Source organism: Frieseomelitta varia, unplaced genomic scaffold (assembly GCF_011392965.1).
Source record: "Frieseomelitta varia isolate USP_RPSP 00005682 unplaced genomic scaffold, Fvar_1.2 scaffold_322, whole genome shotgun sequence".
Taxonomy (NCBI): domain Eukaryota; kingdom Metazoa; phylum Arthropoda; class Insecta; order Hymenoptera; family Apidae; genus Frieseomelitta; species Frieseomelitta varia.
In genome coordinates, this window is record NW_025110060.1 from 112,248 (window position 1) to 135,394 (window position 23,147).

Below are 23,147 nucleotides of genomic sequence, written 5' to 3' on the forward strand. Positions count from 1 at the left end.
TTAAAGAAACCTTTCCCTCCCATCCGTCCGCCCCTCTCTTCCCATGAATAAAAAAAAAGAAAAAGAAAGGACGAGGGGGGAGGGAATGAAACTTGGTCGTTATATAGCGTATGCAATTACGCGCTTGTTCAGCGTCGGAAAGTAATTTTACGAGGAGGACAGTTTAACGACGAATATTAATCAACTCGCCAACCAGGATAGTCACTCGTACACGATTTTTATCTCTCTCTCTCTCTCTCTCTCTCTCTCTCTCTCTCTTTCTCTCTCTGCGTTCCTTGCTCCTTCTGTGAAAACACATCACTCTTTGGTAACGCGTTTTTCTTTCGGGCAATGAATCGTCCAACGACGAACCCTTTTACGCTCAACTTCCGCAAATATTGGAGCTACTCGGGGAAATAAGTAGAGCCGGTTCGTTTTATGAACGGCGAGATAGCGCAGGCTGCGCCAGCGAAAAGCGTTGTCCAGCTCTTCGCGGAGATCTCAAACAAGATAGCGAGGAAGCTCTGAGCTTACAGTGCCATTACAACGGCGACGAAAACACCTTCAGGCGTTTTCCTTTTCGTTTCTTTTTCTTCCTTTCTCTCTTTCTCCCACGTCTTCCACGAGTCTGTCCAAGCCGGGGTGAATCCCATTATTGCCACGCGTATTTCTTCTTGCTTTCACTCGGTATGGATTCATTTTTCGAGCACTGTTCCGTTTCGTAAATTAATTTAACCCGCCTGTTGTCGTTCCGCGGCTCCTTCAGTTCCTCGAAACAAGACGGAGAAACTCGAGGACGCCTCATTGAAGCGCGGGACAATGGAATCGTATCTGGAAGCTTAATTGTCTCGTACGTTCAGACTGTTGTTGCTGCCTCTCCGTTGTTGCTGCCTCTCCGTTGTTGCTGCCTCTTAATTATGCGCACTTTCACGCAGATGGCCACTCGATGTCGATCGAAGCGAAAATTTACTGTTTCGCGGAATTTTCACTACGACGTTCGTTTATACAACATTACACCGTGCAGTTTGAGCTACGAGCTTATCTATTCGTTGCACGAAGACGTAGGACTTTTCTTTTTAGTTTGGTCAATGAAAACGCCGATTGAGATAATTAAATGTCGACAGAAGGACTTTTTAGTCGGAGTTAATTTCAGAGAGCGTAGATTGTTCTTAGGTCACTTGCGCTGGCAACTGATTGCGGACCATAACGAGTGACCGAACCGTATACAATAACTCGTCGGGTATGATATCACTAAATAGAAATTATTGTGATAAGTAATAAATTTATTGTTCGTTTTGCCTGGGTTATACTTAAATATACCTGAAACTGAGAAAATATTGCAACTTTGGGACGTGCGTGGCACGTCATTCCAACGCAAGAGGTTAAAAAGTGTACAAAGTATTCTTCTTTTTTTCTTTGATCGAGGAACTTTTGATCAACCCGAGAGAACCCGTTTACAACATTACACCGTGCAGTTTGAGCTTCGAGCTTATCTATTCGTTGCACGAAGACGTAGGACTTTTCTTTTTAGTTTGGTCAATGAAAACGCCGATTGTGATAATTAAATGTCGACAGAAGGACTTTTTTAGTCGGAGTTAATTTCAGAGGACGTAGATTGTTCTTAGGTCACTTGCGCTGGCAACTGATTGCGGACCATAACGAGTGACCGAACCGTATACAATAACTCGTCGGGTATGATATCACTAAATAGAAATTATTGTGATAAGTAATAAATTTATTGTTCGTTTTGCCTGGGTTATACTTAAATATACCTGAAACTGAGAAAATATTGCAACTTTGGGACGTGCGTGGCACGTCATTCCAACGCAAGAGGTTAAAAAGTGTACAAAGTATTCTTCTTTTTTTCTTTGATCGAGGAACTTTTGATCAACCCGAGAGAACCTTCACTGACGGAAATGCTATTGAGATTATTACGTCGGCAGAAGAAATTCGATAAACTCACTTTATTTTTGTGATTGGAAACGCGAGAGGAGAGAATATAAAGGGCTCTGGGAACCGTATAAAAGTCGGGTAGAAGTCAAAGAATAGTCAGCAAGATGTAATTTAAAAAAGATTGTCGTACCCTTTTGTAGAGTGTAATATTAATTTCGACGGCCTGCGATGATCTTGAATTATTTGGGAACGAACTTTTACTTCCTAAATCTCCAATGAAATCTGAATAAATTTGCTTGATAAAGGGTAGCTGTAAATTCAAATTGTTATTGTAAATGTTTGAATTAAAATAGTTCTATAATTTCAATTTTTCTATAATTGATCTCTCTGTAGCTGGGTCAGTGAAAAGAAATTCGTTCTGCGCGCTTTATCGGCGTGCATGACTCAGCTGCACGTTGCAACTTTCGTTCTAAGCAATTTATTTTATGGAACACGCGGCATTCATGAAGCCATTCAACTGGTATTGCTATCAAGATAATATGAGCAGTTAATTGGCTACATTAACAATCTATCTATCCTGTTTATTTTTTCAGTAGCGTTCCAATTATAGAGTTCCTTTTTATCTAGTAAAATAAATAATGCCACGTTCAATCAATGAACAATAACTAAAAAATCATATTTGTGGATTTAACAGTTTCAACATTAACAGTTTTAACATTATTAAATCTGATTAAACGTTTCAACGATTTGAACGTCAGGTGTAAATTGCCATTATATGACTATTGTAATTACATATTATCCCACATTATCAATTGTACACCGCTGCAACTTTCATCAATTTTGACTCTAATTAAACGTTTCTGTAACTTCAACAAACTTGAATTTCTGCTGTCGGTTTCTAAATCTTTCTTTGTAACAAGCAACGTAAATAATATTATATTACAGCTGCTCGCTTCATTTATTAATACCACTAATTTCCATCGATCGACGATCAAATCGTCTCGTCAAATGCAAAGCCAGAAACTCAAAGGTTCTGATTACAAGCGACGACTGATTCGACTTCTATCGATCGAGTCGCATTCCTTGGCTTTGCACACCGCTTCTTCCCTCCTCTGTCGGATTCCGTAATCATCTACAATCCATGCGGCCAAACATTCTCATTGGAGATGGGATCGAGTTCAATGTGTATTTGCAAATTCAAGACAAGTTCGATATTTAAATTTCATTTCATGCGTTTCGAACTAAAGTAAAAATGTCTCACTGAATATATTTACAGTGCATTCATTTTATATAATTCATGTTCAATGTACAAGTTTATTTTATCAAGTTCAATCAGTATAAATTTCATGAAGTTATATATATATATATATATATAAGTCAAGTTCAACGTATTATAGTTTAATGTACAAGTACAAATTATGCTACGTATATGTACGTTTCGTTACAAGTTTAATGTATGCATTCCATTAACTTCAATGCATATATAACGCATTCGCTCTATCAAATTTAATATGTATCTATATTTTATGATTGTCGAATGCTACACGAAAGTAAAAATGATATATAACGAGTACATGTTTATAGTATAGTATAATTGTATTTTATAGTATAATTTAATACTATAAAATTATACTATACTGTACTATTACTATTTTATAGTATAATTTATTTTACACGTTTATAATATAATATAATTTTATATTAATTTTATATCATACTGTAAACGTGTATAATTATACTATACTATACTATTACTATTTTATAGTATAATATTATACTGTACTATTACTATTTTATAGTATAATTACTGTACTATACTTTACTATTTTATAGTATAATTACTATACTATACTTTACTATTTTATAGTATAATTTATTTTACACGTTTATAGTATAATATAATTTTATATTAATTTTATATTATACTGTTCTATTACTATTTTATAGTATAATACTATACTATACTATTACTATTTTATAGTATAATACTATACTATACTTTACTATTTTATAGTATAATACTATACTATACTTTACTATTTTATAGTATAATTTATTTTACATGTTTATAGTGTAATATAATTGTGTACTAATTTTATATTATAATGTAAACGTGTATAATTATACTTAGCTCTACTATTACTATTTTATAGTATAATATTATACTATACTATTACTATTTTGTAGTATAATTTATTTTACACGTTTATAGTATTATATAATTTTATATTACTAAATTATATTATTGTATAGTATAATTTATTCTACAGCGTATAGGAAAAAATAAGAACACTAAAAAGTCGTCCACACGTAACATTCGGAGATTCCCAGGATACCAAAAGATATATTGTTAATTATTTCTCGATATATTCTTCGTTATCAAGCGAAGACCGAAGTATCATACCTACTTGCAAAGTGGTCGACCCTATCCTTTGATTCTCGTATCAACATACGCTCATCCGCTCATAATTCTCGTCGATCGAAATCCCCTTCGTTCGGGCAAAACTCCCCTGGGATTCTGATAACACGTTTCGTGGCTCGATGCCGATCGTTTCGCGGTCTACGACCGGCGGTCTCGTAATTACACGACCGAATGAACATGCAAGAAGCCGGCAACGACAAGGTGCGGCGATTCTGTTCGGTATGGCGGACGAGGAAGAGAGGAGAGCAAACCAGCGAGAAAATAAAGTGCCCCTCGCGCTGGTCTCAGCCGATATTCATCAAAGTCAGTGATTCAATTAAGCGACTAGGATGATTTCTGGAGGGCATTTCTATGCTGCGCCCTATGGGGAATTGATGGTGACAGATTCCGAGGGAGTGGAACTCCAGCGACAACGGCGAAAGAAGCGAAATTCCGACGAGTCGAGATTCCTTCATGTAAACTAGATTTATGCGACTAGCAGACGATGAAATCTTGAACGAAGCAAAAATTTGTTCTGCTGTTGAGACGTTTTCAACGAACTGTACCGTCGTACCATGGTAATATGTATCAGATCACCAAAAAAGAATTTAAAACGTTCGATTTTATTTAGTTATTGCACGTTATTTGTGATAGAGTAACGAAGTTCAATTGAACCAGAAACATTACTCTAAATCCGAGTGATTTAAGTCTAAATTGTCGTGGTTCCCAATGATCCATTGAATGAATCCTACTTAAACGTCTTCACGCTTGGGACTCGTGGATCACGATGAAAAGTGGCATCCTGGAACAGCTTGCGATCGTTTAGATCATACATGTGGATATGTGGAATTTTAAGATACTATTTTGAATACGCTGGAATTAATAAAGCTGCGAATTTTTATGCATAGATCTGGAAATTTGTAAATGCAAAAATGCACGCAGTTTATGTTACATATAAACACGTATGCATCTACATATATCTATAAAATAGGCGAAATAATTTTTTTATTTGGATTCCATAAAAATATAACTAACATTAAATATTATAAAATATTTTGCTACATAGTGAAATGTTGTGATGTTTTGTTACATGTATCTTTTGTAGGAACTAACATGCAATTTTGCATTTATATTAAATTCTCAGGCGACGCATCAAAACAGAAATTCTTATGCAATTTAGTTAGCTGCCACGTATGCCGCGACAAACTAGTTGATACGTCAAAGACAAGGGGAGCGAAAACAGAAGCTGGCAGACAATGAAACACATAGAACTACATATAATTTCAAACAAATTCGATTATACAGTAGCTTAAATAGAATTCGTATATGTCTATATTTTCGAGCAATTAATAACATGTGACTAACAATTTGACTGTTATAGTCACGAAATTATTTATATAGTTTGAGAATTAGGAAAGGATCCTTTAATGTACAGACGATTGTATATAATGAATCAAACTAATATTGTAGTATAAAGAGGTAATGTATAGTATCGGTCAAAAATTTGGATACCTTTTTATTCTATTTTTAACTGGAAAGAAGAAAAGTTTGCCACTACCAGTGACAGACGAAAGAAAGTTCAAAATTAATATTTTCTACACGTACAAATAAAACTTGCGTCGAATGTTCCCTCCGTGTTTTCTCTAGGTGATATAAAATTCATTTCTCTTCGATTGTAATTCAGTTCTTCGTCAAAATCACCAAATTCTTCATTGTTTCATTTTTTAAACTTTCTTTTGACCATCGTTGTGACATGTCCAAGAAACAGACAAGCCTATCAATTATCTTTCGTATCGATTCGCTGATGTTCCATCTACTAATTTTCACATTGTTCACTTGCAGTAAAATGCAACAATATATCGCACTAATTTTTGCGCGATATTCTGAGAAGAATCCATAAATTCTCCGGATTGCGCGCGTTTAAATCGTACAGGGCAAGAAACTAAGGAGAACGAGGAAGAAGAAGGGGGCAAAAAAAGGTGCAGGGTGCAAGTTGTGCGTACGTAGATTGCAGGATGAGAGTGCTATCGTATTTTTCCGCCAAGCGTGGATAATGCGTGCGAGCATCCGGTTGACGGAACGCGTGTTACCGAACAATTTGCTTAATACCTTGGAAATAAATCGCGAACGTATTTCACGTGTGTGTGTGTGTGTGTGTGTGTGTGTGCGTCGCGATGCACGTCGCGTGTTCTCGTAAAGAAAACTTATAAAGAATTATACGTAACGAGGAAGCATTAAATATTTGTGACCCGTTACGTGCACGATATGTACGGTGATACATCGAGGAGTCATTAATTTTTAAAGCGTAATTGCACGCTGGTTCATGGGTTTCTAACTTCGATCGCTCGAAAGTTTTGGAGTGAGCGTTATGTTTGTTTCAAATCTGTGAGAATTGAGTAATAGTTTATAATAAAAAATCTGCAAAGGACTAACAACAATAATAATAATTCAATAAAATATAGTAATATAATAAAATATAGAAATAATACTTCAGTAAAATATAAATATAAAAAAAATGAAAGGCTTACGTATCTACTACAACATTGAATATTGAATATAATTGTATAATTATATATAAATATTGAGTAATATAAAGTGATACATTGTTCCTCTCGAATTTTATAAACAAGCAATCCCAGAGACATTAATTCTCGAATTGAAATGTTGAATTATCGTGACTGTTTCAGCGGAACTCGGGGATTACGATCCGAGACGACATTCAGTGGGCTACGTTACTGAATTTCGATTCCTGGCGAATCAAACTACGGAATTGGAAAATCGTATAGTGGAACTCCATAAAACTCTCGTGTATGTGTTGCATTTACATTTACATTGCCTATGTTATAAAATTTCTCCCCTCTGCAAGGGCGAAAAACTCTCGTTTTTTTTTCATTTATTTGGTAATTTGATGTAACAATGGGCTTCCTTTTTCAGAGGACAATTGCCCTCCGCCGCAGAGCTAAATTACTTGGACAAAGTGAAATGGCTGGAAATGTACGGGGTTGATTTGCATCCCGTGTTGGTAGGTATTTGTTGTTCGACCCAACAAAGATCGGTCGATACTGTAATTAAACGCGATAATCTGTCGAAACCGCTGTGTAATCTCGATCTTCGCAGGGCGAAGATAGCGTGGAGTATTTTCTGGGACTGACGCCAAGCGGGATAATTCTGTTACGCAACAAGACCAAAGTGGGAAATTACTATTGGCCTCGGATCAATAAGATCTACTACAAGGTAGGCAGACGTCATTTCTCGAGACGTCTACCATTCATTCTTCTCGTAAACAAGAATCACCGCGGAATATTATCAATGAAACACCGAGCTCTTACGTGAAAGATGTTTCTCGACAGAGAGCGAGTTAAAAGTAGTTTGATATTATTTCGTTTGTAATGAGAGAGATGCGTTGTGAAACGCCAAATGTAATTGGTTCGAAACCATTTTCTTTCTTCTTTCAGGGTAGATATTTCATGCTGAGAGTCAGCGAGAAGAACTCCGAGGAGAGAACGCACGGTTTCGAGACGCCGTCGAAGGGTGCCTGTAGACATCTATGGAAGTGTTGTCTGGAGCACCAAGCGTTCTTCCGGTTAATGGCCACCGGTCCGCCACCTTTGAGTCCTTACTCGCGTTTCCGCTCGTACAGCCCTCCGTCCGGCTCTGAGAAGCACACGGTAATCAGACGGAATCCACCGCCGATTTTCCAGAGGATACCCAGCCGCAGGGCGCAGCGACGCGTGGTCGAGGGTCAAGAAATGGTCGGCCCGTTCGTGGAAACGCCGGTGACGGTCAACTCGAACTCGGTCAACAGCAGCTCGGTCGGCGGCAACGTTTTGTGCAATACTCAAAACTCGAGACAGGCGAACAACTCAAGTCCAAGGAGCACCAGGAGCGCGCCGTGGACTCAGAGCCAACCTCGTGGCCTTTACACTTCGTCTAGTCCCCGGTCTGTCCGATCGGCGGGTGCGGCACCGGCAGTACGTTCTTCACATTTCTTCGTTTGTAGTATACGGACGTTTACGCACTCGTTGAAAAATAAAAATGAGCGCGTGAAATGAGCACGAAAAATATATGAAATGTCAAAAATAGTTTAGTCGTTCGTTTAGTTATTCGTTGTGATCTCGATTGAAAGAACGTAAGTGCATAATCTCTTGCGTTAACGCTCTATTTTCAATGAAATTTTAGCTCTTGAGCAGACTCCAACGACGGAGTAGCTCCGTAGAGAGCCAAAGTTCAGGAGACAGCCACAGTCGCAGTGGTCATCGTAGAAGGAGTCATAGTCATAGTCATCGAAGACATAGTCGTCACTCTGATTGTGAATCCGAGCTTTCGAGAGGTTCGGACACAAGGTCGGGTCATCGTAAGCACCGTAGAAAGCACAGAAGCTCTCGGTCATCCAGGTACAATTTTCATCTTATGTTACGAAATAAATAAAATAATAATAACACGCTTTGACGTCGTCGTTAAAGAGATATCTGAACTGAGTATGTTAAACAGCCTCGTTACGTTTGTTATCGTGTCCCGAGACAATTAAGCGTCCAAGATATGCGCGCTAGCTTTTAATTGGTAATTAATTGTCATAATAAAGGCCCCTTAGACGGTGATGTGAGAACGAAATAATTTGACAGAACGTCTTGGGCAAGTTCGTCGACCGTGTGGACGGGAAAGAAACCCTCGTATTCATTATACTCTCACGGTGGGGTACATAGAGCGCGTAAAGGTGATAATTATTTTAATGACGACGCGCCTGGGAAGTATCAACCTCGACCAACAAAATCTTCCCTAGTCATGTATTCACGTTTTCAATGAGAAATCACAAGCGGGACTTGGTTTATCACGGGGGACGCTTATTACAATATACATGAATATTTCGGAATTGGAATATGCTACATGTGCGCGTGTGAATCTTTTCAGACACGAGTTGGTAGATTCCGAGCCGCAATGGAGAGAAGCACAGAAGCGGAAGGGCGAAGGAGTTCAACGGGCTGTCGTAAGTTCGAATAAGATGTTAAATATCATTCCTTTCATTCGATAGTTTCGTCTTTAGTTCTCTTGCATAATGTTTTATACGACTCCATTTTTTCGTCGTGAAATATAGTAAAAAATGTTTCAATAGGTAAGCCATACGGAACCGAGAAGAAGGCACAGAAGTAGACACCGGAGTCCATCTCAGAAACAACCACTGCCAGACGAGCTTAGGAAGTACGTTTTCTTTATGAGATTGTAACACAATAGTGAAATGATTATTCTTCAGATATTTACTTTCGCGTATTTCTATGCTGTTTGTTCGATTTAAGTACAAAGTAACGCGTGAAAATATTGTTTAATTTGGAGGGGTAAGTATAATATAACATTAAATTTAAGTATTTTTTTTCACATAATTTTGTATAAAAATTTCAGCATTGATGTTTATAACGATATATAGTTATTATTAAATGCATGAAAACCATATGATCAAAAGTGAATCATTATCTACCTTGTCAGATCCAATATGCGTGTAATTTTATATTGTTGTATATATTTAGCGTTAAAAATTGTACAAAGTTTTTTGTATTATACTTCTTCCTCCAAATTAAACAACTATCCTACGTGTGTATATAAATCGGACAGCCTATGCGTTACCACACAACGTAGTTACTAATCTAAATTGCTGCTGGTGTGAATGAAATTTGAATAATTTATACAGAATTAATTTGCATGATGATTTATGATGGAAGAGAGTTTCGGAGTAAAAAGTAATGAATTTCTTTGTGCAACGCCGAACGTAACGTAACATTGAAACAATGGCTGATTTTCCAGACACTTGGAGTTTGGGCTAGTCGATACTTCTGGAATGAGCGATCAGCAACGACGAGAGATACCATATACGGTGGTTCAGTCGCAATCATCCGTACAACAATGTACACTACAATCTAGCAATTCTCGATTGGACGATGCAGACTCGTCGTCCCTACCTAGGTACGATGATCTCAAGGCGGCCTGCGACATCCACAACCATCCTCCGCAGCTGGAGGATGAGACGGGATCCGTAGTCATTGTTTAAAATTTTTCATTGCATGCGGTGTTTTTTTTTTTTCTTTTTTTTTTTTTCTTTTTTAATTTATTCGGAGCATGTACGTGATCTACTTTAAGCATGGCCCCTATTATTTATTTGAAGCATGACAGGTTCTTTAATAAATCGATGAGATATTAACAGCTTGTCGCACCTGTTTATTTATTTCCTGGCTGGCACCTGTACTGATGCTTTTCACTGTTCCATGAACGTACAGTTCCTGTTTCATGGAAGTATATTCTAGAAACAATTGTAGCATTTGTTCATGTGTGTGTGTTGTCTTTTGAAACGTTTTGTGTATTCTTTATGTAATGGTTTAGTGCATCGTGTTAATCGTTAAGTAAATGTGATCGGTATATGGGAGTGTTGAAATTCTAGTAGATGATCAGTTGTCAGCGATCCAGATCGAGATTTTCCTCATTGTGCCAGTCTCGTATCCCTAAATCCTTCTTTAGATAGCCGGTAATGTTATGATTAAAATACTTGTAGACCTCTAAGTACATTGGCGCACATAAGTGATCGACGAATGGAGAAATTGTTGTAACGTAAAACTTTTTTTAGTGTCTGTAATGTGAATAAAAATGTGTATCGCTAAGGAATGCAATGTGGCTCGTAGCATCTATTAACCATGTTATGAACGTTTGGTAAACTAAAACGTATTACATATGCATCGATGCCGTAATGGTGCCCGATCAGGGATGTGCTTGAATGTTGCCGTGATGTCCCAAGATTGTCAAGGAATCACTTTCAGAACGATCGGATCCGTTGGCAAAAGAAACAGAAGAATGATACAACATAGTCGCGACGGAAGTTATAATTTGCCGCCGACCAGGCCGAGTCAAATCGAGACAAAATACTACGATGGTAATAGGAGCGAGTGCAATATGAGGAAGGACTTTTATTATACTCGTAACAACAGAATATTGATAGGAAGTAACGTGGACAGTGGGCTCGGGGAAAGTACACCGCAAGAGTTTTCAAGTTGCTGCTCAAGCTCTGCCGACAGCGCTAAGCCTACTCGGGTAGTACGTATATCTTTTCGCTTGCTCGTTTATAACAACGTTATTTGTTCGTTTATCGATTTTGGTTTCAAGTGAAACTCATTATTTTCTACGTAGTTCATATTTTCTCTAAAATCAAGTGATTTCATTTCACTGTCTGTTTCATTCTGGCAAAATATTGCCAGAAAATAATGGGTAACACTTTTGCTTCAAGTAGTCTAAGCTTTCTGCTTTTAAGAAAGAAAAAAAGAGGATGATCGTATATTGAAATTATAGATAAATTGTCTTTATTTAAAGTTGCATTTGTCATACGAATATCTTTTAGACACACTAAGCGCTTTTTACAAATACATATGGTTAAGGCTTCCTATTTCCTTTTCTACTAGCAACAGTATTCTCTTACGTCATTTTTCCTTCCTCCAGATCGAAGAAAAATTGATTCGATGAAATGTTGTTGCTAGAACGTAGCGTTGTATCGTACACAATCTCTTGCGTAGTAAATTAGTAAAATAGTTTTGTTTGGTATAGCCGCAAATGCAATTAGGGGGAGAGGTACGCTATGAACTGTCTTCAAATCAAGAAATCTACCCTCCTGTTGATTCTACTCTGGATGCTGTTCTTCAGCCCATTATATCGTAAGTGCTTCTTTTCATTGCTTTGTGCTTCCCTCCTACAATAATATCTAGTAAAAAATTAAAATTAAGTTTGGCTTTATTAATAACTAGTGCACTACATGCTGCTGTTACACATATGCGCACAGTTTCACTTTCCAAAGAGTATTGATATTTTAAATATTTTAAAATTTAGTATACCACATTTTCATATTTTTACGTATAATATATAAATGGTTTTACTTTAACATTTATTTTTACACTGAATATTTGCTTATACCATGAAACATTTTGTTTTGTATTGTTACAGAACTTTAACCAGGAGGCAACGGAACTGCCCGAAATGAGCATGAAGCTTTAAATAAATACAAAATAGACATTTATGCACATATTGTATATTTAAGAAAGTTTTTATACCTCATTCAAATTAAATATCTATAATCCCATCAGTCATTAAATCTTATAAAATAGAAGAACATAAACAATGAATTAAATGCGCAGCACTTTTATTCCTTGATTCAAGAAGTGTCTCTAATCTTATCTAGTCCTTATTTAGTTCTCTTTAGATGCCATGTGCCTCATTAAGTTTCCTATAAACTTTTCCATCTTCTTTAAATCCTGTGCTATCTCCGTTCTGTACTGTAGACACTACGAAAAAATGAAAAATGTATTATTTAAATAGATTCTTAAGATTTGCAAGGTAAGTTGTATAAGAGTAGAGCTTACCGTTCGATTATCTGTAAGTTTTAGACATAGAACACCTTTATTATGGCAATATTTCATTGTATACCGAGCCTAGAGCAACAAAATAATAAATTATAAACTTGATGATTATTAAACTATTTATAAGTATAATCAGCCTTTATAAATATTATTTATTTCACCTGATCTAATGTTGAAATAAATGAATATTTTGTATAAAATATATCTGTATATTTTGTATACAACATGTATTTTTAATACATGGAATATTCACAATCTAGAAATTTGATGAGATAGTACTTTTATAGTTAAAAAAATTGTTTAAATTGTACAGTTTATTTTTCAATGTGACGTGTCATGCTGTCACATCAGTCACAGTTTTTATGTTCTATAATTTACACGTTTCCTAATCAATATTTTATGTTATTCAATGGAATACGACTTTGCGCATACTTTGGGCTGTAAAAATGTATAAATTAACATTAACTTAATTAAAAACAAACCTTCATTGGGTCTTGAAGATATAACCTCTCAGCACCCTTTTCGAACTCTTCCCACGAATTTAAATACGTCATTTTTATTTGTAACGAGGGAAAAATAATATAGATAAAATTATACTACGTTAATTTTTCTACTAAAAATGTAGCTTTATATTCAACGCATCGCCAGAAAGAACGTTGTTTATTAAAAAACACAAGAAAACAACATAGACAGATGTCTCGTTGGAACCGGAATGGGAGAGAGGTTAAAATGAAAAAAAAAAGATTGTTTTCGTGGCGGACTGACGACAAGTTAGTATACTGCGCATTGGCTATGCGCAACTGAATAGGATCATTGACTAAACATAGAATAGATTGGACATGAAATGGGATTTCGTGTCCTAGAATCTGAAATACCAACCAAGAAAAAAATCATTGGTTTTGTTAGCGCACTTCACTTAAACAATGATGAATTGGGCAACTATAAATAAAATAATACAAGCATAGACGAAAAGTGTAGAAGAAATTAACCTCGTTTAATTATTACAAACAGGCTAAATAATTGTCGAATAGTTTTTAGAAATATATAAAGTAATTTAATTGTCATTAATAAATTACTGAAACTATGAAATAATGTTTGAAAATATGAAATAACTAAATTATTGATTTAATTACATGAATAGTCAAAATTATTGATTAAAGTATATAAAAATATTATGAAAACGTAGTTTGTCACTTAGCGATTATAGAATATGCTTATGTTTTTTATAATTTATAATTAAATAATTAATTAATGATTATTTTTTATTATTAATATTATTGTCGATTATGTAAAAATATGAATAATTATTTATCATAAGTTGTATTTATATTGATATTTGAATTTGTGACGTACTTCCCCCTATGCGCAAGCATAGATGCGCAGACTTTGAAATTATTGTAACAGTTTTACAAGTTCGCGCGGCGCGGATTGTATAAATAGTTTCGTCATAAATTCTTTGTGATTTATGTGAATTTAGTGATGAAGCGCTTCAAAGAAGAAAAATTAGCTGCCATACCATAAAATTAGCTGCTGGCTTCGTACTTGTGGAAAAACAACTTGGGTAAATTAGGTAAACATTAACTTTTATAACAAAAAGCTAGAGCCTCTGGTTCAAACAAGCGACAGTGACGCTTCAGCCGTTAGAAATTTGAATTTGAATACAACATTGATTTAATTTGTAATTTACAAGAAGAAAACATATTGATTTGCAATTATTTTATTTGATCACTCAGTGCAAATAAATAATACAAAATAAATGTTATAACATAAAATTCAACTTTTAAAAAGACACACTGTTAAAGTTTAAATATTCATATAAGCGTTTTCACATATGCAATTAAACATGTTTCAATATGTTTAAACTGAACACTTGATGTAGTGAAATTATCTTTAAATGAATAACAATTATTATATTAACCTTCGTAACGCGAATTTTGTTTAAAAGAGGTAGATGGAATGTTGAAGTAGACTTACATTTGATGCACTGACAATAATTTAAATAAAAAGCTGTCTTGATCTGAATTGTCATTGACATTTAACTTTAAACAAGTTCTTTTAAACTATTATTAATAAAAGCTTGAATTGAAAAAGAATTCATTTTGTACAATGTGATGTAGAATGTCATACATAGATTCACATTATTATTACATGTTATTATATGCTTTTCAGCAAAAATAGCTGCTAGACTAAGATTTGTATCTTCTAATACACATATTAAAGTATCCAATTATAAGTACAGAGTAATTGTTTTGTACTTTGATTAATAAAATACTTAGAGCTAGATTAATTTATTTACAGCTATAAAAAATAAAAATTCGTTAATATTCGATTTGACTATTAAAAATTTATGTCCATAGTGCTGTTGGCATTATTCCTTCTACTGTGCTAGCAGCTGGTTTCAGATCTTCATTAGTTAAGAAGTTTAATGGCATATTTACTAAATGACCCTAAAATAAAATTGAAAATGAGAACATAAAATTTATTAAAGTAATAGTTATTATTATTTCTTACATTATTCATACCTTAATTTGTTCAACTTCTTCTTGGGCCAAAAGTGGATTTGACGTAGAAAGTGGCTCTTCACTTTGATACTGCTTTAACATGGAGAAGTTAACAACTTTATCTGTCGGGATAACACGAAATACTGTTTCATAAATTTCCGTGTTTCGATTACTCCTCGCACACCACACATCTCTGTAGAATGATTTTTTAATTATATCAGTTATATCTATGTCTTCATTTGTTTTAAATAATCCCAAATGCTCGGAAATTAATTGCTTTCGTAATGACCCTGCAAACTTGCCACAAGGAAATGGTATATCATTCATTCTTCCTTCTTCGAATTCTTGATCCTAAATTATGAAATAATTAATACTGAGATAATCTGAATTTATATATTTGACTCAGTAAGTTATATTTACATGAATTATTAGTGCAATTTCACTGTCCCTTGTTGCTATCATGCTTCTATCATTAATATTGGCAGAACCACAGATGACAGTACTGTCATCTACAATTAATAGCTTGCTGTGAACATAAATTAATTCCGTCACTAGTGTACCGTTTAACATTGCATGAGTCCTTAAACCATGGAACGTAATGTACTCGCTAGGGTCTTCTATTCCTGCTTCAATTAGTCGATTTAAGATAGCATCTTTACCCCTGTTTTTATAATTTGAACGTTTACAACTTTTAAATTCATACATTTTTCGTTCTTAGAAGAGATTTCACAATAGAATTTTCACCTTGATATAGAAGCATAATTCCAATGTGTAATAGCGCGCAAGGCAGTACCAGTTGGTCCTCCAACCTCACCTTCGAAACCTGGTAGTAAAGGCATTATCACGAATACTCTGAATACTGCACCTTCTTTGTGTGCTCTTAAAATGCGCTTTAATAATGTTTCTCCAATACGATTTTTTACTACAGAGCGTTGCATGGATGCAAGCGTTATGAAAAATTGGTTTTCTATGTATATGTATCTTAAATAGAAAAAAAGATCAATAATAGTAGGGCAATAGTCGCTTTAATATTTCTAAAAATTAATTTTACCTTTCTGCTTTACTAATAGCCTCGATATAAGCCTCTTGTATACTTTGCTCGACTGTTTCCGAATCGAGAAAACCAGCCGACCAAGAACTAACTGATCTTAATACTTGACAATTGACATTGTGAATAGAAGATCTCTCAATAAATGGAATAAAATTGTTGCAATTATGGTATGATTTTGGAAGCAAAAATGGATAACATGAATTTAATTTTGCTTTTTCCATCTACAAGTATGATTTACATAAATGTTACTTAATCGCGCTGAATTATTTACAGAATTAAATATAATATATTACAGAATTAAAAAGCACTTGCCTTAATCGCATTCCAACGTTGAATAAAATGTCTAGCAATGTCTCTTGCTGTTGCACCTTGTACCATAACTCCAATATCATGCCATGGCATTCTGGGAGTGTTGCTCCTGTCTACTAGATCTTGATAAGGCTTCTCAAGATCATTAAAGTCTTTGACAATAAAATTTACATAGTCTTTTCCCAACCATAATTTAGCTACACCTGGATATTCTGATGATTCATCTTCGTTATATACGAGTGATTGACTAGTATCAACTGGAGTTTGCAGCATATAGCTGAAATATCAATGATATTCTTTAATTAATATAAAAATATTTTTAGTTTTTATTAAATATCTTCTTGAAATATAAACTTACGTATCTGGAACATTTTCCTCATCGCTACTTTCTTCGTGTGGATTATATACCATGTTAATTAATTCTTCTCTTTTTAACATGATATTACGTTTCATTCTATCCATGGTATTTTTTGCCATCCCAAATAGATTTTTACGCTCTGTATTCGGTGTATCACATTTCATAGTGTCGCTTTCTTCTATTGGTTGCATTAGCAATAAATCACTAGCATTCAATTGTGATAATGCTGAAAATGGTGACACCGATGTCTTCTTGCTCACTACTGGCCTAAAACGGAGAGAAAGTAAAATAAAATAAACTGCAAAAAATTTGCAATATAGAATTTATCGAAAATAATAATAAAAGTAAATAAAACTTACACTACAGGTATAGATTTTGTAGTAGCCATTACAACTGTATTAGTTGCAATAGCCAATGGTAACAAAACGTGCTTTTTATTTATGGCGACACTTACTTTTTTAGTGCTGGTATTGGTAAATCTACCTTTAGATGGAATATAAATGCTGGAATGTTGAGTGCTACCTGTAATCTCAAATGCAATTAGTAAGGATGATTAATAAATTGATTTAATTTAAACGTAAATTGATTTAAACATCACATACCCAAATCTATTAATTTGTGCTCGTTATTATCCCATCGACCATAACATAGATCAATTCCACCAAGAAAGGCAATATTTTGATCAACAACTACAATTTTTTCGTGGTGTGCCCAGAGAAATACTCCTACTCTTGCATGATCTGGATGACGTAATACTTTTATATTTTCGGGACATTTTTCAACTAGCCGTTGCTTGCTATAGAAGCTGTTTATGCCCAGTGCAACTTCTACTTCTTTATAGATCATTATGAACACTCTGACACCTTCATACTAAGCAAAAGATTAATTATTGTAAATATGTATGGTTTTCTTAAATTTTTAACAATATTTTACGTTGTATTCAATGTTATATTAGCCTTACCAAGAATCCTCAACTACTGTCAGCATTAACAGAGCAAAGTCTTATTAAAAATACTAAAAGGAATAATTAATAAAAATAAAATTTTTAATAACACACTTACTGCTTTTCTCTCTAAAATTTTATCTAATCGCCAATAATCACTAGAAATAGCTGGCCTTTTCATATAAATCTCAGGTGATAACCACCAGTCTGCAATAAAAATTTCTTCTTTCGCATTTTCTAATGCATCTGCAACAGCAGACATATAACTTGATCCATCTACAAACCATGCGGCTGGTATAGGGGAACGATAAGGTGCAAATGAATTATGTGGATTTGATTGTATAAAATCTCGACCTATAATAACATGACTCAATAATTTAAGCTTTAAAGTTTTCAGAGAGATTTTGCACTAATTAAAGTACTCACCTTCTTTGCTACTAACTTCTTGTATGAACTCCATCCATTCTTTAGCCTTTCTTCTTGTCCCACATTTAATTACTATGTGCCTGCTAAGATTCACTATTTGTATGCCATTTCTTAATCCTGTTGTATACAGACCAAAACTGATTCCAAAACCATTATCCATTAGAATCACAGACTTTATGCTACCATTTTTCGGTTTCATATAGGCAACAAATGTATCTTTAACAACGAGATGTCGAGAATGCCATTTTCCACATAGAGATGTGCAAAAATGATTACATCTAATACAACACATACTTTCGACAAGACCACAAAAATTACATCTGCCTTTTGCACCTGATCCAGTTCGTTTTAAAATAATTCCTTCTTTGCCTTTCATTCCTAACTCTTCTATAAATGACAAGTGTGAGATTTCTAAAAAATTAATCTGAAAATGTTTTATATCTTAGTTGGTAAACATTACATGCACAAATATTATTATTAACTTACTGTTTCTGGATGGTGCAAGTAGATTTTTATTTTTAATAAATTAGTGAAATACTTTTCTAATTCTTTCTTCCTATGCTCTAATTGTTCATAAGGTACTAAAACATCTGGTCTATTTGGAAATCTGAAAAAAGAAATAGTATTTTTAATCTTTTGGTTGTGCATAGTAAATGAATGAATATTGTACCTTGGCAGTGCACCTCTACAACTTTTGCCTTCTTTTGCATCTCCTAAGCTTTTCAGACTGGTCCTTCTTTCTTTGTGACTTTTAGTTGGAAAAGGTATATTTAAACTGGCTCTATATATCTTCAATTGATTATGCAAATATTGGATATCTTTGTATCGTTTCTTAATTGTCCAAGTAAATGGGCCATGCCTAAATTCAATAGTGTACAAGTTTGGATTCAATGGATGTGTTGTTACGCTACGCTCATTGTCTACAATGTTTACATGTACTTCTTCACCAGGAATAAAAACATTACGATATTGGCTTTTAAAGTTTTTTGGTAAATCATGTATTGCGGAGAAAGGTATCAAACCAAGACAGTCTAGTATAAACAAAGAAAAACAGCATGCATTTTATTTTAGATCATTACATCAACATAATTGAGATGTTATTTTTAAAGAAAATTAACACAACACAGAAATAACAAACTAAAGACATAAATTTACCTTTATTATCAATATCTTCGCTAGAACTAATATTTTCATTTTCATTTAATGAATCAGGTACACCCAGTGCATCATCATACTCAGGATCATGAGGAACATAATTGTCAGTTTTTTCATCATTTGAAATGCTATCAGACATTGTTAGCAATATCTTAGAAAATTATGAATAAACATATGTGGTCAAATCAAATTAGTTTCACAGCACACTTTTCATTGCTTTCAACTTATACTGATTTTTATTTATAATACAATCTTATTCCCTCAAAATTTTTAATAAATTTTTTATTTGTATATAAATTTGTTAATTAGAAAGAGGAGCACCACACACACACACACAATAGAAATTATTCGAGATTAGAAAACTGACGAAAACGTACATCATTAATACATAGATAAGTAAATAGCTAGGTAGTACTGTAGAACAAAAGGCGCATGACAAAGAACTATGTATTTTCTTGATTAAGAAAATGATCTAATGCACACGGAATTATCAATTCGAGTTAGATTCGATTCACAGAAATGAGACCAAAGTGGATTGTCACACTTTTTTTCATCACAGGTTGATCAATATTTATCTGCCGATTATAATCTTTATACATTACATATAAAATTATTTAGTTGTATTTAATTAAAATACGAACTCAAAGTTAGAGCAGAAATTCTGGAAAGAATACAGTTGATTTGTGTCTTAGAAGTTACATGTCATTCTATTAAGGTTATAAATATTAATGTTCTTTCTATGCACAATTTTAAGACAATGAATTCACATGGTGTTGTAAGTGTTTCATATACACTTCTCAGATAATTCCATTATCGTAAGAAGTATCAATCATAATCAATTACATGTGTGATTTCATCGTTGTTCATTGTGTGACAACTTAAGCCACTCATGTTTGCTGACTATCATAGATCGAATACCTCGTCTGTAGATTGGAATTCAATGATCGGAATTTACGAACTATCGGTATAGTAGATTTTGAAATATTAGTGGAAAATTGTTCTTTTTTTTTTCTATTTAAACTTCACGTATTCTAGGATTGAAAAGTGTTCAAAAATTTTTTCGAGTTAAGAAATTTCATATTTTTTCTTTTTGTTATGTCCAAATGATTTATGCACGATCATTCTATTTTATCAACAACAATAAAGATTCCATATTTCCTCCATTGATAAATATAAAACGTAGATCAAATCCTCTGTGATATGAAATAAAAATTATTTACACTTGTATACTTGGATTTGTATACACTTTTGTTTTCACGTGCGAATAATCTGAAGATTTAATGAAAATTGAGGATATGTTATGGCTAGTCCATTGACGATTATACTTACCTACTATTCGTCATAGATAATTAGATAAATTATTAATTAGATAAGTAGATAAATTATTTTTCACAGACAACAGGCAACAAGATTTAATAATAAAAATAAAGATTTGTAAAAGATACAGATTTATTTATCAGTATTAATGAATATACTAATTACTTGTTCATTCATTATATTTTGAGTTCAAAATTAAATAAAAAAATCGTAAGTAGATTTTTAAAACATCGTCAAAGCTTATCCTTGAATAGTAACAAATAACTATTACCATTTCCTAGGAATTATTTAATGCATAGCTTATCAATTATCAGTGATATCTTATCAATAACTTCCTGTCATTGATATTTATCAACACGAAGAAATTAATGAGATATAGATATTTGTGCAAAATATGTATCAAATATGATCTCCTCTTACCTACGTGTAATATAGCATATTAATCAATCAATTAAAACGATTATATAGATACGTGCAATTTCAAAACTGGAATCATAATTATGATAATTATATACAGGGTTTTGGTACGGACTAAACATTTAAGAAAAACGTTCAAAAGAAGTTTTTAATCTAATGAAATCGCGTATAAAACTTCAGTTTGAGATATTATTGATATTGCAAAAACATTTGCCATACAACGATAACCAGTTATATTGCTGTCCGAACAATTGAGTTTAATGTATGCGTGCCTTTCATATCAGGCACAAAGAAAAGTAGAACGCTTTATAAAAGGGTTTGATGTAACCTCATTTTCCGTTAATACTACGCACTCTATGCGTTTGTAACCCGAAAACTCGATATTTCTTATATTACGGAGTGTACGGAGGAAGCGCGCAGCCGTATGATTAGGAAGGGTAATTGTTCAGTTTTGCGATCTACTTTCGAATTGGAACGATCGATTTTATTCCTGTATTAGAATGTCAAGGGAAAGCGATTCAATGCAGTACAACGATAATTCAGGAGAAGTGGTATCCTTTATTTCTTCTTTTTTTTTTTTCTTGCATTAATTAACGTTAACGTTGCTTGCATGCTACCCGTTTTATCGAATTATAGTAAAATCTTCAATATGCTCGTATATTATTCTGTTCATATGATTGTGTCTCTTCATTAATTTGGACTGCAGAAAATTTTGTTACAAATACAATTTATGAATCGATCATGAGAACAAAATTAATTTGGTTGTAACCTGAAATGAATTATTATAATTGTTGCAGTCAAATTTGCATGAAATTCCAGTTATCTGTAAAGGAAAAATCGCAAAATTAATTGAGCATGATGAATGAAAAGATACAATCAGCTGCTTAATCAGTTCTATTTGGATTAAATAAATTTGTTAATAATAACAAAAATCTAATATTATTTATTTAAAGGAAAGTTATATTAGATTATATCCAAATGTTATAGGAATTAAAAAATTTCTAATTATTATGATTAAAAAAATGATTAAAAGGCATGATTAGTAATAAGCAAGTTATACATTTGATTATTATTAATTCATATTCTCGAGCGTCTTAATTCTATTTGAATTAATAATCTTATTCCTAATTTAAAAAAATTTAATATTCCAACATTCTTATTATTTATGAATATAAATCTATTGCCGGATGTCATGTAGATCATTGATCAAATACACTTTTGTAAATCACTGAACTTGATTTTAGACAATTAATCAAGGATTTGTAACGAAATATCATGCCCCAAATAAAGCAATTTTTAATGACAGTTTAGTTTGTGCAATAACTGATTTTAAAATAATAAGAGATGAAAATGTTCGAGCAAGATGCTTTAGAATTGCTACAACTGTAATTAAGATTGCAAGATGTCTGTTTTTATTGGTATTTTATGGGTAATATAAATGTAAAATTATATACAATAAATTGAGTTATCCGTGTCGATAGATCAAGGCATCCCTGGACGAGATTCTAGATCACTTATTATATTGCCCATTCAATCGATTAATTGTGTCACATTTTATAAGAACAAAATGTAAGGAGATATTGCAAATATTTCTTTGATGAATTTGAATGAACGGTAAAAATTCATTTTACGGTATTAATTGCACTGATATTATTTGCCAACGATTTAATCGGATAATATAAATTTTGTGTTGATCGAAAAAGAAATTCTATGCGAAAATAAATGAAACTTTAATTGGCAAAGTTAATACCTTTTAAACGGTGTATTTTATTTTTAAAATGATTGTGTGATGGAATTTTCATAAAGAAGCAAGTGTAGTTTATTCGCAGTTGTATAAAATATACAGAATACAACGTTTTAAGACTTTTAGTTATTTTTTCAAGTGACAATCGAGATGTCTTTTACATTACGAATGAACAAGATTAATATTTTTTAAGAAATCGATTTTATTCGTTGTCACTTTTTTTTAATTGTGCAACAAACTGCTGTCATTAAAGTATCTTCTATCTTACTCCA

The 23,147-nt window shown here is 33.3% G+C and overlaps 3 protein-coding genes across 6 annotated transcripts in view; 1 reads left to right on the top strand and 2 right to left on the bottom strand.

Annotated features, from left to right (window-relative positions):
- The window catches only part of LOC122530036 (band 4.1-like protein 4), a 92,807-nt gene extending 80,423 nt beyond the window's left edge, over positions 1–12,384 (top strand). Inside the window, exons 7-17 of the mRNA XM_043656663.1 lie at positions 6,961–7,081; positions 7,208–7,295; positions 7,391–7,507; positions 7,729–8,244; positions 8,453–8,667; positions 9,182–9,257; positions 9,384–9,469; positions 10,067–10,225; positions 11,071–11,344; positions 11,849–11,955; positions 12,242–12,384. Coding sequence (XP_043512598.1) covers positions 6,961–7,081; positions 7,208–7,295; positions 7,391–7,507; positions 7,729–8,244; positions 8,453–8,667; positions 9,182–9,257; positions 9,384–9,469; positions 10,067–10,225; positions 11,071–11,344; positions 11,849–11,955; positions 12,242–12,278 — 1,796 coding nt within the window. The 3' untranslated portion in view covers positions 12,279–12,384. The remainder of the gene's footprint in view (positions 1–6,960; positions 7,082–7,207; positions 7,296–7,390; positions 7,508–7,728; positions 8,245–8,452; positions 8,668–9,181; positions 9,258–9,383; positions 9,470–10,066; positions 10,226–11,070; positions 11,345–11,848; positions 11,956–12,241) is intronic.
- LOC122530038 (signal recognition particle 9 kDa protein) lies at positions 12,311–13,426 on the bottom strand. The gene is made up of 3 exons (XM_043656666.1): positions 13,137–13,426; positions 12,658–12,726; positions 12,311–12,579 (listed from the first exon to the last, which is right to left on the bottom strand). Exons 1-3 carry the CDS (start codon positions 13,206–13,208, stop codon positions 12,484–12,486), a joined length of 237 nt encoding a protein of 78 aa, XP_043512601.1. The 5' UTR covers positions 13,209–13,426; the 3' UTR covers positions 12,311–12,483.
- A 993-nt stretch (positions 13,427–14,419) lies between these two features.
- LOC122530040 (phospholipase D1) lies at positions 14,420–20,310 on the bottom strand. 4 transcript variants are annotated; one of them, XM_043656670.1, is made up of 16 exons: positions 20,241–20,292; positions 19,398–19,548; positions 18,913–19,273; positions 18,729–18,849; positions 18,243–18,666; positions 17,935–18,170; positions 17,476–17,743; positions 17,233–17,395; positions 16,874–17,140; positions 16,519–16,792; positions 16,207–16,427; positions 15,900–16,136; positions 15,760–15,816; positions 15,576–15,681; positions 15,177–15,506; positions 14,420–15,101 (listed from the first exon to the last, which is right to left on the bottom strand). In XM_043656670.1, the coding sequence occupies exons 1-16, from the start codon at positions 20,286–20,288 to the stop codon at positions 15,000–15,002; spliced, it is 3,366 nt and encodes a 1,121-aa protein (XP_043512605.1). In that variant the 5' UTR covers positions 20,289–20,292; the 3' UTR covers positions 14,420–14,999. The 4 variants fall into 4 exon arrangements, with proteins under 4 accessions (XP_043512605.1, XP_043512604.1, XP_043512602.1 ...); XM_043656669.1 differs by having other exon boundaries at positions 15,576–15,816; positions 20,072–20,310; XM_043656667.1 differs by having other exon boundaries at positions 15,576–15,816.
- Positions 20,311–23,147: the final 2,837 nt, after the last annotated feature.

Coding starts and splice junctions, on each gene's coding strand:
- LOC122530038 (XM_043656666.1), bottom strand. CDS start 13,208: ATGACGTATTTAAATTCGTGGGAAGAGTTCGAAAAGGGTGCTGAGAGG. Junction 12,727..13,136: donor ATCTTCAAGACCCAATGAAG/GTTTGTTTTTAA, acceptor TTGTTGCTCTAG/GCTCGGTATACAATGAAATA. Junction 12,580..12,657: donor AACTTACAGATAATCGAACG/GTAAGCTCTACT, acceptor ATTTTTTCGTAG/TGTCTACAGTACAGAACGGA.
- LOC122530040 (XM_043656667.1), bottom strand. CDS start 20,288: ATGAGTGGCTTAAGTTGTCACACAATGAACAACGATGAAATCACACAT. Junction 17,744..17,934: donor AAATTTTAGAGAGAAAAGCA/GTAAGTGTGTTA, acceptor TCTTTTGCTTAG/TATGAAGGTGTCAGAGTGTT. Junction 15,507..15,575: donor AAATTGCACTAATAATTCAT/GTAAATATAACT, acceptor TTCATAATTTAG/GATCAAGAATTCGAAGAAGG.